The sequence below is a fragment of the Dipteris shenzhenensis genome, chromosome 16 (assembly GCF_047967505.1).
Source record: "Dipteris shenzhenensis isolate YYH24624 ecotype China chromosome 16, Dip_SZ_1.0, whole genome shotgun sequence".
NCBI classification, from domain to species: domain Eukaryota; kingdom Viridiplantae; phylum Streptophyta; class Polypodiopsida; order Gleicheniales; family Dipteridaceae; genus Dipteris; species Dipteris shenzhenensis.
In genome coordinates, this window is record NC_141611.1 from 30,415,549 (window position 1) to 30,431,224 (window position 15,676).

Genomic DNA, 15,676 nt, shown 5'->3' on the forward strand with positions numbered 1-15,676 from the left:
GCAGATTAGGGTTTCACATAACAACCTCTGTCAGCAAGAAACAGGGCAGCAAACAGGTCACCTTTCAAATGCCTAACACGACTGCCCAACGGAAGACATTTGGGACTCACCAGGTTGGCCTAGTTTGTTGGCTGGCTGGGACAGATCGAGTCTATCAGTTACTAGGGCTTCCTTGCCCTATATAAGTGAGGCCTTTGCCTCACTATTTGCATCCCATGGAAGCCCTTTCAATGGTGCACAAGAGCAGACTTGTGTGGAGCACATCTACCTAGAGCATACCTCAGTCTGCACAGTCCTCCTTGAACTGTATTTTACCCATGAAAAAATGTGTAGCTGTGTTAAAGCCAGGAGAGAAGTCTAATGCTGTAGTAAAAAAATCAGACATTCAGTAGCATATTAGAGCCATCATGGACAGCAGAAAGAGGGCAAAACTATGCTTTAAGTGTGGTAAGAAATGCATAGGGAGGTGTACAAAATGAGGAATGCCGGGAGAACCAAACTTAATTATGATCATGGAGCTCCATGATGATGAGGAACAGAGTTAGTGGATGCTCCTAAGATCCTTGATGTGACATATGAGGAGACTACTGGAGCACACGAGTCAGAACAAACCTAGATGTTGGAGTTGGGGATGGTTCTGAGTTTCTCTTTAATCGAGCCATCATACTAAGCCATTCCATGCATTGGGTGATACTCGTGGAAATGCCCTTGTAGATGAGGTGGAGCAATATTGGATGCTCAGTGTATTCTCTACTGAATATTGCATTGATGGGGCAGGACTGTTCATACGCTTGTTGATCAGGAGCTCACACTGTTTCATAAACTCTAGGACCCTGCAAAAGGTGGGGCTTGTTGCCACAGAGATTGACTAAGGCTGAGTGTTGAGATTTGTAATGGACAGCATATGTGTTACAGATCCGACTCTCATGATTATTTTTTTTTGCGCAAAAAGTAGTGCTAGTTATATTACTTAAAAGCGAGAGTACAAGAAGGCCTGAAGGCCAGCGGGCTGTAATCACAAAACGGATTCAGCCCGAGAAGTCAAAATGCTAAATACAAGCCTCTTAGGGCATAATCATCGGAGAGTGGACAAACAGCCACGGTGGAGGGGCGTAATGCCACTGAAGACTCTGAGTGGAGTGCTGGAAGAATAACTCCCGGTGGTCCCAGTCGCGAAGGAAACGTCGTCTCTTTTCCTTCCCTGCCCGGGACTCTCCCTGAATCTGATCCCACTGACCCTTGAGCGTGTGAATGATCGTGCTCCAGATATCTGCTAGGGTCTGGGTAGTAGTAGTAGTTTGAGCTCCTACAGTCTGCGCGCATCTGGAAGTCCAGATATGCCAGCCTGTGATGCTCCCTATGATCTCCCAAACTGGGTGCCGAGGCATCGCTCGTGCATCTGTCTCTGTCAGATGCCATGGGAAACTGTCCATGTATGCCCAAGTGGCCTGCGTGATGAAAAAGACGGGATCCTGTCTAGAGAACTCATAGGCCAAGTGATGTCCCGGCTCAGTGCTGCACCAACAAACGGCTCCCCAAGTGATCGGTCCTAGCTCGGGTGTAGCCCTAGCTAAGATCCCCATGATTCCCTTCCAAACCGTCTGCGCATGCGAGCAGCTCCAAAGGCAATGCTTCAGGGATTCCTCCTCCTGAAAACACATCTGGCAATGCCCCTCCTGCCCCATCTGTCTTAGCCAGCCGCCAACTGGAAGCCCCTTGTGTGCCACCATCCAAAGGAAGTAGGAGATCTTCCTAGGACGCTAGCTAGCCCAAAGAGTCTTCCAGAAAGTGCGAAGAAAGACCAAGGATATCCCCTGTGCATACCACCTATGTGCCTGTGTGGGTAGCCCACGCTGGAGAGCCCCAAGAGCACGCCGACCCGTGCGTGCACCATAGTTACCAGCCGAAACGGAAACGGAAGAAACGGAGTTTCTGGGCCCCGCCGAAACGGAAACGGAAGAAACGGCAATATGATACAATTTATGTATAAAAATTTATTTTTTATACATAATATAATTATCAATAGAGTGCAAATCATACATAATACAAATTACAATTATCTATACTTGAAGGCTGAAGCTTCAGGCTTCAGCCTTCAAGCATCAATGCATCATTCACGATTCATGCCTCTATGATTCTAAATTCTTGAATGATGCTTCAATAATCTGAAATCAACATGTATCATGAGTCATGACTAACAAGTTTGGCATTACAAGAATCTGAAATTTAGAAGTTTGAAGTACTTAAAGTTTAAACTTAGCACACAAGTTTAAACTTGAAACTTGAAACTTGAAACTTGAAACTTGAAACTTGAAAGTATTCAATGTCCAGACTCCATAGATGATCATGATTCATGGTCCACAAATTTCATGATCATGATTCATGACTCATGACTCATGAGTCATGCAAGACTCAAAATAAAAGCACTCATGGATGATATAAAAAAACAGCAAGACTACTGATCATCTGCATCATCCATGGCCTCCTCGTCATCGTCATCCTCTGCGTCCTCAGATAAGTTCGAGGCATCTGTTCACTGTCTGAAGAAGAATCATCAACATCAGGATCAGGACCATCGGGTGCAACTGAAGTACTAGCACCATCTCCAGATGGTTGAGTGTATGATCGTGTGTGGTGCGCTGGTGCTGACAGCTCCTCATACAACATGGTGTATATGTCCAGCTCCTCCCGTGGGATATCTGGTATGACCTCCATCTTCTCCACGTCCACCTTGTCTACATTCAGTTGGCGAGGTTCGGGGCAGCCGGCGGTGAACTCAAGGAGACGGAGGTTGCAATGACAAAACACCAACCGCTCCAATTGAGCCGTGCTCAATCTGTTCCTCTTCTTTGTGTGAAAGAGGGCCCAAGTGCTCCAGTTCCTCTCACAAGGACCGGAACTGCAGTTCTATGAGAGAACACGTATAGCAAGGCGTTTCTGCCATAAGCCAATTAAGCCGAGATAAGTATCAGGAGCTTGATAACTTTAAAATATTTGTAGTAGATAAAACTTCAAATTACTTAACGACTAAGCTCCAACTAGTGGCGTTGGAACTTGTCTCTTAGACTCTTACCAAAGTAGGAGTACAGTTGCCATATTTCTCCCACCAGGAGACAGGTTGCAACTGTGTCTCTCGGAGCCTAGCTGTAGGTCGATCAAAGGAGAGGCTATGATTGCGGAACAATAGAAGTTCATCCTCCAGTCTTCGTTGCATCTCCAAGTCACCACCCGTCCAATTTTGTAGATACTGTTGCATCCCCTCCTCCAACTCGTCATTCTCATATTGCTCTTGACTGCGCCAGAGCGGATGCAATACATGTGCCACCGCATGGATTGGGCGGTGGAACCAATTCCACCGCTTATTCCATATAGCACGGATGGACTCAACCCTAAATCATGCCACAAGAAATTAGAATGCATTATGCATGCAAAATTCATAGACTATAGATAATAGTACATAGTACATACATAATATATATCTGAAAATTCCAGGCTTCATGATAACAAATTGCCATTTAGTAACTGCAATAATTATACATATTACAAAAGTAAAAAGTCTTACTTATCAGGCGATAGGGAAGTGTTTCTGTTGAGGGCCTCTCCAATCTTGTCCATAAACTCGTACAAGAGCCCTAATGTGCTTCCCTCCATGTCTGTGATGCGAAGCACCGTGTAGATAGGATTAATCGATTTGATTAATGCCTCCGCCTCATTCCACCAAGACTGATCCATGATCATGCGAAAAAATTTGATAGACTTTGCTTGGCCTCTATCATCCCAATCTCCCCACTCCCGAGACACAACCGTGCGCAACAAGCCCTGGCGCACTCGCACAAGCCTCTCCACCACTATGAACATGTAAGCAAACCTTGTGGTTGGAGGTTTCAATAGCTCAAGGTCACTGTAAGCCCGATAGATGCTGAGGACTTTGGGTCTCTTCGTGACAAACTTCACGATACTGCGGGCTGTGGAGAAGATGGCATCAATCCAAGGTATCTTCCCTAGGTCCTCGATCAAAAGATCAAGGCAATGTGAGGCAAAGGGTGTCCACACAATCTTAGGGAACTCATCTTCTAACATGGCACCCATTGACACACAATTGCTGCCATTATCTGTCACCACCTGCACCACATACTCAACACCTATCTCCATAATGGCTGCCCGTAAATGCTCCCAAATATACAGCCCTGTAATCACTGTACGTGCAGTGGAAGCGTCTATGGCTCTCAAGAACATGGTTCCCTTGCAAGAAGATACTAAAATATTGTACACATTCCTCTTGCGTGCATCTGACCATCCATCGCATAAGAGTGTGCATCCATTATTTTTCCAAGTCTCTTTCAAGGGCTTCAGCACATTGGGTTCTGCAAAGAGAAGTAGAGGGGCATCAACTACATCGAGCGCAGGTCCTAGTGCCACAAGAACACCCTTGCCACATGGATCAATTAGTGTGGATGCTAGTGCGGGGAAAAGAGGATCACTGCAAAGGTCTAGCATTCAAGCACGCTTGCAAAAGCAAGCAGTGAAGGAGGCCACTAGTGAGCTCACAAAGCTCTTCATACAATGTGCAATACCCTTTCATGTGGCGAAGACTACACGATGGAGGAAGGCCATGAGAGCCGTAAGCCGCATTGGGTATGAATGGGAAGGGCCTACATATGAGGCCTTGCGGACAAGAGAGCTAAGAAGAGAGAGGGAATGTGTGGAAGACCAAATGCCTGTGCTGCCATATCCCTGGTAGGGTCCCACTCCTGCTCCCAAAGGTCCACTATCCTGCTGTGAACTGCTGCTCTGGTGTAGATGGAATCTGGGATCCGGCATGAACGTGGAGGTGAGGAATGAGAGGCCGAGTCTAGGACTAGGATGACTGGGGCATGGTCTGAAAGTGTCATCCCTGGAACCACTCCTGACTCTCCTCCTCTGCCAAGCGCCCAATCACTAACATAGAAACGGTCTAGCCGCTCCAGGAGTCTGCCTCCCTCCCTCTTGTAACCCCAAGAGAAGTCCAGACTCCCAGGCCATCTGCGAAAGGAAGGCTCCCTCCAACTGTCCCGACCTCCCACTGCAAAGAGGAAGGAGTCCCAATCTGCCTGCTTTGCCTGAGCTATACCGAGGAACTTTGGGCCCTGTCCCTGCTGATCCTCTAAGGTCTCAAGGTTGTTGAAGTCCCCTCCTACAATCCAAGAGTCCATCTCTGGCAACAGGTTTGTCAAGGATCTCCAAAAAACGGATCTACGTCTGAGATCAGTCGGGGCGTAGATATTGAGGATGCCAATGCGGGATCCCTCAATATGCAGGCCCACCCAAAGCGCACGTCCTAGGATCAAAGTGCCAAAACCAAACACATGCTGAACTAGAGAAGCGTCGATGGAGGTACAGACACCCCCGCTTCTCCCTTGCTCGCCAATCGAAGGTTCCCAGTAGGTGTGGGAGCGTCCTGTGAGGACCTTCCCACAAATACTGGTCTATGAAGCCGAAAGCTTGTGTTCCTGTAGTAGGAGCACATCTACCTTTCCTACCAAAGTTGGCTGGAGCTCCTGTCTGAGCACCATCTTCCTGGGGCCACGGGTGCCTGATGAGTGGAACCCGTTAACGTTCCAAGAGATAATGCATAAACTCATGAGGAGGGAAGGTGGGCCACAAACAGATGTCTGCTTGCGGTCGAAGTCGAAGTGGTCGGAGGATGTCCTGTGTGGAGACGAAGGCGCTTCTGTGAAGGTTTCGAAGGAGAGGTCGGATCATCGGACCCATCCTCTAAAACCTTCAGCAGAGGGGAAAGGCCCTTCGTCCCGTGGTGGTAAGCTCTCTCTAACCAGCTCGACGCCTCTGCCAAGGAAATGCTGTAGAAGCCCGCAACCTCTGAAGTCCTCCAGGGGCGAAGCCCTTCCGCGTAGGCCCACTCCAGCGGGGGTCTAATAATGACTAGGAGTCGGAAACGTTTGGCGCTGTGGCGCCAACACAGACGAACATCACCCTCTTGCCACTGCTGTTGAAGAAGCTCCGCTGCTCTGCTACCAATCCAGTCCTGCACCTGCTCCTGGGTCTGGTCTCGTATCGTCTCCCAAACATTTTCATTTGTCCATTGCTCATTCCCTTCACTGGAGATAGTGAAGGAATAGCTAGGACCATCGTGCGGAGCCAGAATGGATACCTTACCCTCCGCCCCCTTGCGGAGGAAGAAGATGCTGATGTCTAGGCATGCGGGGAAGGAGCCAATACCCGCTGCATCCAAGTAGTCCCCAGGACATGCTCGGTAAAACTCCAATGGAAGAGCTCTAGGAGCAGCCCTTGGGCTTGGGGACAACGATGAGGAGTCTGAACCGGAGGGAGGGGTGCTGGCCACCTATGGGGAAGAGCCTATCCCCGTCGTCGGGCCCAGAGGGATAGACGAGGGTGAGGTCTGTGCTAGCTTCGGAGCTGCAAGTGGCGCAGGTGGAGGGGGGGATTCCTTCTGTACCATGCTCGAGGAAGAGAGTGGCGCGGAAACCACTGGTGCGGGGGGGGATCCTGGAGCGGGTGGGGGTCGGAGAATCGAGGAGGAGGGGGGAGGGGGGGGAGGGCGGGATGAGGGATGAGGGGGAGGCTGGCTGACCTTCTCCTTTTCCTTCTCCTTCCCCTTACTGGGCTGCTGATGAGTAGGGATCATCTGAGGCGGCTCTTGCTGTGGCTGGGAAGGTTTTTTGGGGCCTGCTTTGTTGCCCTTCCGTTTTTGTTTGACTTCCGTCCAGCCTTCCCCTTTGGGAGGGGATGTCGCTGACTGGAGCGGAGTATCCTGAGCTGCCTAAACGGGGGTCTTCTGAGGTTCTGTACTCGTGAAGTGAGGACATGAGCGAGCCTGGTGCCCGAAGCCGTGGCATCTTAGACACTGGTTTGGGCGACCAGTGACCAGAATGCGCTGCGTCACCACACCTGTGTTTGTCTCTATCTCGAACTCCGAGGGGATGCTCTGTGGATCAAGGACTGCCACTTTGACACGTGGCACCCCTTGGGCTGCTGCCGCATCAATGTAGGTGTCCTGCATAGGCCAACCAAAGTGCGCCCCCAGGTCCTTGATGATCGGGCGAAGCTCGGTTGCGAGACCTGGGAAGATAAGGGTAACTGGGTGTCGAGGAATACGAAAGCGGGCATCGAAGTCCGCTACACTGAATCCCCTGTACCAAGGGACCATGAGGATGATCTTCCCATCCACAGAAGTAGGGGATCGCCTGACCATGTCGCTCGCAGCCTGTGCTGAGGAGAGCTTAAGCCAGAAAATGCCACGTCCCATGAGTGCAACCTCCTCAATGTGACTGTCCTCGAGGTAGAGGGTGGATTGCAACCAGTCCCTGATGTCTGCTCGTGAAGGGGAGTAGCCAATGAACCCCCCATAAACTGATGTCTGGGAGAAGTCCGTGGCGGCCTGCTTCACCAAGGAGACCTGGTGCTCTGTCAATGTGATGCGATAGGCTAATGGAGGGGGGGGGTCCGTCTGGGCCACCGGTTCCGGGCACGTAGCCGCCATATCGCTTGACTAACTGTGAACTCCCGAGGTGGGGAAGGGGAAGGAAAAGGAAGGGGGGAGGAACGGGGAAGCGGGGGAAAAAGGAGGAGAAAGAGAGGGGGAGGTGAGGTGAGCAGAGCGGAGCGAGGCGGGGGGTGAGGTGAGGTGGGCGGGGCGGAGCGGTGCGAGGCGGGGTGAGCGGAGCGGAGCGAGGCGGGGTGAGGTGAGTGGAGTGGAGTGGAGATGGGGTGAGGTGAGTGGAGAGGGTGAGGTGAGCGGAGCGGGCGGGTGGCGTGGAGTGGAGCGGGCGAGGCGGGGTGGGGTAGGTGAGCGGAGCGGGGGTGAGGTGAGCGAGCGGGCGGGTGGCGAGGAGCGGAGCGGGACGGGCGGGGTGGGGTAGGTGAGCGGAGCGGAGTGGAGAGGCGTGAGGCGGGGCGGGGTGAAGGAGCGTGGCGAGGCGAGGGGAGGAGCGACGAGCGGAGGAGCGAGGATGAGGAGAGGGGGAGGGGGAGCGTGGCGGAGAGGAGGAGGAGCGTGGCGGAGGGGGGGCAGCTGGCTGCGCGGCAGCAGCTAACGGAGGGAGAGGGAGGGGCCGTGCAGCATGCGAGGGGGGGGTAGACGGGGCACGAAGGGGAGGGAGGGAGCTCGCAGGAGCTACTCCGATTGAGTAGGAGCATAGGTAGCTGACTCTCATGATTATGATTTTGCAGGAGATCTCTTTGCATTAGGCATGGGTCAATTGATGTTTTCTTAGGATGTGAGTGGATGAAAGAGTTTAGTATTGACTTGTATGCCATGACTTTCCGATTTGTACCTGACATCCAAAACAACAGTGTTACAGGGTTGACAGCCCCAAAATTTTCAGCAGAGAGTTCAAGAAAGAAAGTTCCATTTATGCATTGCATGTGTCAGTGCCTCAGATGGAAAGCATTCCCCAGGTGAAGGACGTTGATATGCAGCAATTGCTCTCAGATTTGCTGATATATTTGCTCATATGCCATATCAGTTACCTCTTATGAAAGATGTAGATCATGCCATTGTTTTGGAGCCTGGTGGTAAGCGCATTAACGAGGCTTCATACTGTCTCTCTAAATTGGAATGGGAGGAAGTAGCAGGACAAGTGCAGGAGTTGCTCGAGAAGAATATTTTTTCTCTTAGCTCTTCCCCCTTTGCCTCCCTAGTGCTCCTAGTGAAAAAGAAAGATGGCTCATACCGCATGTGCGTGGATTAGAGAGATATCAACAATGCCACTGTTAAAAAAGATATCAAATTCCCAAGATTGATGCTCTGTTGGATGAATCAAAAGGTGCTCAGTCCTTCACGAAGATAGATCTGAGATCGGGCCGTCGTGAGACCGGGATGAAAGAGGGTGATGAGCACAAACAGCCTTGTGCACGGGAAGGAAGTTTGCATGAGTTCAAGGTAATGCCATTCGGGTTGACTAATGCATCGACAACCTTTCAGGCACTTATGAACAAAGTATTGCAGCCACTACTCTTCCGATATGTGTTGGTTTCCTTTGATAACATCCTCATTTCCGGCAAAAGTAAATAAGTACATTGAGCATGTCAAACAAGTGTTGGAAATTTTGGGTTGCATCAGCGCTACACTAAAGCCAGCAATTGCACTTCTATGGCAGAAGAGGTTGAATACCTGGGGCACATTGTGGGCAAAGATTGGATTTGGATTGATCTTGTGAAAGTGAAATGCTTGAGGGAATGACTGTAGCCACAAAATTCCACGCAGCTGAGAGGTTTTTTGGGTCTTGCCTCCTCCTACGGATGATTTGCCATGAGGGCAGTCCATCTTACGGACTCTTGAAGAAGGATGCCTTTTTGTGGTCAAAGGAAGTGTAGATTAGTTTTGGAAGACATGAAATTTGCATGGACTCATGCCCTTGTGTTGGTATACCCTGATTTCTCATTGCCATTCATTGTGGAGGCAGATGCCAGTGGCAAAAGGCTTGGGGGTTGCTCTAAGGAAGGAGCATGGTGTGATAGCTTTGAAAGCAAAAAGTTTAATGCCAAGGAGCATATTAATGATTAGGAAATGTTGGCCATCTTACATGCCTTCAAAAAGTTTTTTCACTACCTCTATGGGAGCAAATTCAGAAGTCAAAACTCATAGAACACTCAAATTTTTCCTTACGCAGCCCAACCTATCGGCCAAAGAGAGGTGGTTGGCTTCAGCGCAGTCCTATGATTTTGACATTGAGTATAGAAAGGGGAAAGAAAATGTGGTTGCAAATGCCTTGTTCAGGACTCACGCCTAGCACCGCATACCTTCTTGAGATTGATGGTCAAACGGAAAGGGTGAACAAACGGGTAGAGGAATACATGAGGCATTTTTACCATGACACTTGCACTTGCCACATTTTGTCACAAAAGCACCAAGCATCTCTCTATTGGAATGAGGCAATCACGAGATGACTTGGAGAGGATGGAGGATCTTCTACAATTGGCTAAAACGAATATGCAAGATGCCCAAGCCAAAGCAGAAGAAGTATGTGGATGAGTGTGGTTTTCAAGGTAGGCGATTATGTGCATCTACATCTCCACAAAAACTGTTATGCCTTACTGAATTGTAGTACCAACACAAAGCTCACTCATTGATATTGTGGCCCCTACAGGACCATCAGGGGAAAGGGACTAACGTAGTAGTACCTTAGCAAGAGTTCAAGAGAGGGATTGTGATGGGCACTATGTAAGTCCTACTCACCATTTTTGTATGGACCTTTTGATGTGACATCTAATCTTACTCTTGTACTCTCTTCCTCCTCCAATGTTTGTATATCCCTTCACTTACATCTCTCTCTCTCTCTCTCTCTCCCCCTCTCTCCCCCAAAAGCCTTTGTCCCCTTCTTGCTTTTTCCTCACACTTCCCTTCGCTACCTTGCACCTTTTTTTTTCTGATGCTTATTGTGAGGATCTTTCTTTCATACATGAACACCCTTTTAAAATCAGATCTTCTTGCATATATTGCATTTGGCTTAATCAACGGATAGATTAATCCTGTCTTTATCAGTCTTTTTGTTCCTAACACAGACAGGGATTTGAGATTCTGGGATTTATCTTGATTTGTTTGTTTACGATTTGTTTGTAAATGGTATAGCATGTCATAGTGCTTTCCCTCATCTTACTGTTACAATGGAGCAGCAGCTAAGTACTGATCTTTTAAGGTGAGATATATGGCTCCTCTTATAATAAAGTCTAGAGCTCATAAGATTGTTTGCCATGTGCTGTGTTGCAGGGTATATTGTCATTCACGGGTTTGCAAAGCAGTGTTAAATCTGAAGGGTGCAGGTAAGTGCCGATGAAGGATGGAATTGGTTAACAAGTCTATTGCATTCAATCCCTTGTCACAGACACCCTTCTTGCTTTGAAGGGACTTGATCCAAATGTTTGTTGTGAAATCAGAACTCCTTATCGTTGTACTCTGTATGTAGGTTTGTGTGTCCATTCCAGAAGAGCTCAGAGAATGCTGTCAGCAAGCAGAACCATGGTGGTTTGTTTCATTTACTGGAGAATCCTCCTCAATCTGATCTGACTGCATTCGTGACTAGAGGACTTAAAGTGAGGCTTCCAGAGTATTAGGTGAAACAAATGATTTATCACAGAATCGTTTGATGGGGCTGCCTGCATTGTACTGTCAAAGAAAGAGATTTTGTGTCTGTGCATGACAAGAGGGCTGCAGCTATGGCTTCCGGAGTGGTAGGTCAGAGAATCATTTGGAGCTGCCTGCATCATACTGGCAAAGAAAGCTTTCCTTGTCAGCAGATGCAAGTGTATTTTATAGCCCTTAACTTCTATTTTGGGCAAAGGCTTCATTCTTATTCATATAGTCATTTGGGGACTCGTTTCGAGTCACATTGTTGAAAAATCATGATGTCATTGTATAGGTTCTGCATGCATGGATGTAAGAAATTGTACAGTATAGACAGGCTTAACTCAATTGAAGGCATTTCAGGTATGGCTTCCCACCCACAAATTTTGATTTCCTCTAAGCTCATGAGGAGCTCCAAGAAGCTCATGGATGGTAAGACATTTAGGATTCCCAAGGTTCTCTTGGATCTTCGATGATGACATCATATTTTGTCAATCAAGAGTTTCATATACATGTCATGAAGGACTCTATTCAACAGTAATTTGTTCTGTTTGTGTGTGTGTGTGTGTGTGTGTGTGAGAGAGAGAGAGAGAGAGAGAGAGAGAGAGAGAGAGAGAGTTACTAACATTTGCAAAACTTTGGAGTAAATAGTCTCTGAATATTCAATTAAGCAAAATAGTCATAGCAGATCAACAGATTATCAAAAAATGATTTGACTCTTGAAGCAGATACCAATGAAGCGCTACATTTTTCGAAGGGGCATGCATGAAGAAGCAGCGAGAGACTTGAGGTGGATTCACATGTATCAATAGCTATGTTCCTAGATGTCTTTTGGATTAATGTGAGCATACTTTTCCAATAAGTGGTCATGTGATTGCATGAAGAGTGGACACCGAACAAATCTAATGTGCACTAAAATCAAGGGGTTAGATTTAAGAGAGTTGTGCTCGTGTCGGCCAAGAGTTAAGAAGAGTGCAGAGTTGGGTAGGATCAAATTGGGATTGGAGGACATGATCTTTGAATAATAGCACTTGTTAATGGGTTCTAAATTGTGCACGTTTGTTTTTGTACACGTGTCATTTCATGCATAACACGGGGCATTTCACTTTAAAAGTAGTTGTATATGGATCACATTGCATGGCAACATACACATGCACTAAGTAAACCCCCTTAATGGTTTGTTGAGTCTCCATAGAATCGGGATTTGAGGACATGATCTTTGAATAATAGCACTTGTTAATGGGTTCTAAATTGTGCACGTGTCATTTCATGCATAACATGGGGCATTTCACTTTAAAACTAGTTGTATATGGATCACATTGCATGGTAACATACACATGCACTAAGTAAACCCCCTTCATGGTTCGTTGAGTCTCCATGGTAAACTAGTCTCAAAGCAATATATTTTATCAAAGCAGTCTTGGAAAACCATATACTCCTCTTGAATAAGATGCCCCCAATATTTGTCAATTTATGCGATGGCAATACACGTGTTTATATGACCATCTCCTTGATAGAGAATCGGCCACAATAATATATTTACGTTTCTTATATTCTATCTCAATCCAATTTTGGGATAGAAGATATTTTAAGAGTGTCTGGAGAAAATAAAGGTTTTATATTGAGTTCACAGCAATATCATTAAGCAAATTAGCTCTATATCACCTAGAGTAATTTTAGCAAGCAACTTATCAAAGCCATTGATGAAAATGGGTCACTTGGTGGAAGAGCATTAGGGATTTCAAAAAGGAGAGTAGAACTACCTATTATAGGTCTTTCTTCATAGATATTGTGGCGAGATGGTTATTTGGCAACCATGACCAATTGAGTGCCTAGCCATCCAATTTTTATAATTAAACACCACATGCAAATACCTAAACTAAAGCCACAACAAGGTGCCCTTTCCCATGTCCACACTACTTCATTCATAATTAGCCCAATAAACAAGATATTTTCTCAGGGATACTCCAAGTTTTTGGTAAAGCGAAATCTCGGGAGAATCCCATCTCTAATTCAAATTTGAAAAAGGACCACTATCCCTATTAATGGGGAGAATCTTGTGGGTGATCTTTACACAATGTTGTTGTGTATCTTTCTCTTTTGACCCCATCTAAACTCCCTGATATAAGACCCCATGCCTCCACCCATCCATCTCGAAGTTTCTTGGTCCTATAGGTTAATTTTGTTTCTAAGGTCAAACTTATTTAACGTACACTCCCTTTTAAGAATCCTTATTAGATTTCCACAACCTAGTCTGCTTGTCCCAAAGGCCTCCCCACAATTTGATTCCTTTTCCATTGAATCTCACCCTTGATCTGATGATCTTGCAACCAAGCAGTTGACCAAATGATTGAGAACCATATTGATACTAAATTTGAAGAGGTTCCAATTTCCCTTTTACATCGCAACCAATAGAGATTGCTCTTCAAAATCGTCCCAAGCTCTCCAAATTCTTTCCTAGAGATCCTTTGGTACATCAAGGTTCTATTTCACAAAGTTAGCAACTTTTGGATAATGTCTCCATACTTTGCATCTCAAAGGTCTAGTTACTTGCAAATTTTGAAGCAAGAGGAAAGTTTTTGTTTGAGTGCTTTCACTATCCAAGTGCCCTTGCACATTTACAATATCAAATCCACCTTCTCTCTTAGGCATTATGTAGAAGCTCCATCTAAGGTGAGATATTTTATGATTGTCTGCATCTCCCTTCCAAATGAAAATAGTTAAGCTTGTCGCTACCGGCCGCCTTAGAGGGGTTCCAACAAGAGATAAAATACAAAATAAAAGGGTAAATAAAATGATTTGGAACAAATTTCTAGGGACACTTTTGAAAGGATCCATTCCTTTTTGTTCTCGAGCGAGCACTTAAAAGCCATTGAATACTCAAGAAGTTGAATAGGACATCTTTAGGGAGGACCTTGCATCCCTTCTCCACTAACATTGGGTGAGGAGGACCCTTGGTGCCCTGTATAGTAGTTTTAGCATTGTTTTTTTTAATATAAAAAAAGTTTTAGCATTGTTAATCTTGTAGCCAGAAGCTTGATTCGAGTCCTGTAGTCCATTTGCCAATTGTATGCCTTTAATCTTTCCTTATCAACCTTTGATGTTTCCCTTGCTCGCCCATTTGCCAATTGTCTGCCATTGATGTTTCCCTTATCAACTTCCCCTTGAATTAGCCACCCTAAAGCAACTATAGCGATGGCAAAGACTAAAGGTGAAACATCATATCCTTGGATGTTGACCTTCTTAGCTCAAAAGGTCATGTATCGCAACCATTAGTAATAGTCTTAGCATTTTCTCCCACAAGAAGGTAAGAGACAAAGTTATGAAAATTTGGGACCAAACCTATGTCTTGCAAAGACATAATTATTGCATCCTTATCAAAGTCTATCTTAAGGAAGAAAATTTCTAGCCCATGTTCTTTTGCATGCGCTGACCGTTCCCATAAAGTGAGGGCATCATGTAAACAATGTCTCCTCTCAATAAAATGTCCATGGTGGCCTCTATGTTATAGATATGAGACATAATAAGAAATTTGGGACCATTAGTGACAATCTTAGCATTTTCTCCCACAAGAAGGGTATAGAAATCCTATGAAAATTGGTTTCCAAGGCCATATCTTGCAAAGAGTGATTTATAAATCCACACACAATCCTATCATATGGCTTATAAAAGTCTACCTTAATGAAGCAAATGCCTATGGAACAATCCATGATGGCCTATCTAAGGGTGTTGGGATTCAAGTAGACATATCAAAAGGATGTTTGGTTATAACCCATGCCCTTCTAAAATTGTTTAAGGTAGCATCTATCTCCAATCAATGGGGATGAAAAAAGTATAAATAAACTATCTTGAAGGCCTCCCAAATGTTGTTCTTAGCCCGACATCTAATATGAATAATATGGCATATGTTTCCTCACCATGTGTGGGACCAAATGTTGATCCCAACCGTAAATCTAATCTAGCCTAAATAATATGACATATGTTTCCTCACATGTGTGGGACAAGTCCTCCAAATGTTAGGCCCCAATTCAGTATTTGGATTTGTCATAGCTTGTATTAGTCCTCAAATTAGTGGCGGAGGTCGTATTGAGAAAAAGTTAATTCTCTATACTCTTGAAGCTACAATGATAGGGTGTAATCTTCATTTTGTGCTACTTCTCTGACCTTAGCCCAAACTAAATTCAACATCATGTTGCTAGAGTTTGGTAAGTGGATGCCCTCATTATATCGCAAGGACATTGTATTCTTGCCTACATCGCCCTTTTTCTAAGGAGGTCCAATATTAAATGCGACTTTGGATATACTAATTTAGACTTTTATCCTCTTTCATAATAAAGGGACTTGTGGACCTTGGAATCATATGCAAGCTATTCGTATCTTAAGAATCATTCAAAAGTCTTTTGTAGATTTTGTAAACCCCTTTTCACAAAGATAAGTAGCTTCAACCTTCTTATCATTGAAGGAAGCATCAATTTCATCACTTAAAGTGTAATGACTTGAACAAGAAAGAGGGCTATAAGCCAGTTACCACCTAGCCACGGATCCAGAGAAAGCTCACTTTTTTCTTTTGCATCTGGAGAGGTCTTCTCTCTA

At 45.9% G+C, this 15,676-nt stretch overlaps 1 protein-coding gene across 2 annotated transcripts in view; it reads left to right on the forward strand.

Moving 5' to 3' along the window:
* LOC147892819 (uncharacterized) overlaps window positions 1-11,599 on the forward strand; it is a 28,892-nt gene extending 17,293 nt beyond the window's left edge. For both annotated transcript variants that reach the window (XM_087387238.1, XM_087387239.1), the window contains exons 3-4: window positions 10,730-10,782; window positions 10,926-11,599. In XM_087387238.1, the coding sequence (XP_087243364.1) occupies window positions 10,730-10,782; window positions 10,926-11,073 (201 nt within the window). In that variant the 3' untranslated portion in view covers window positions 11,074-11,599. The remainder of the gene's footprint in view (window positions 1-10,729; window positions 10,783-10,925) is intronic.
* The last annotated feature ends 4,077 nt before the right edge of the window (window positions 11,600-15,676 follow it).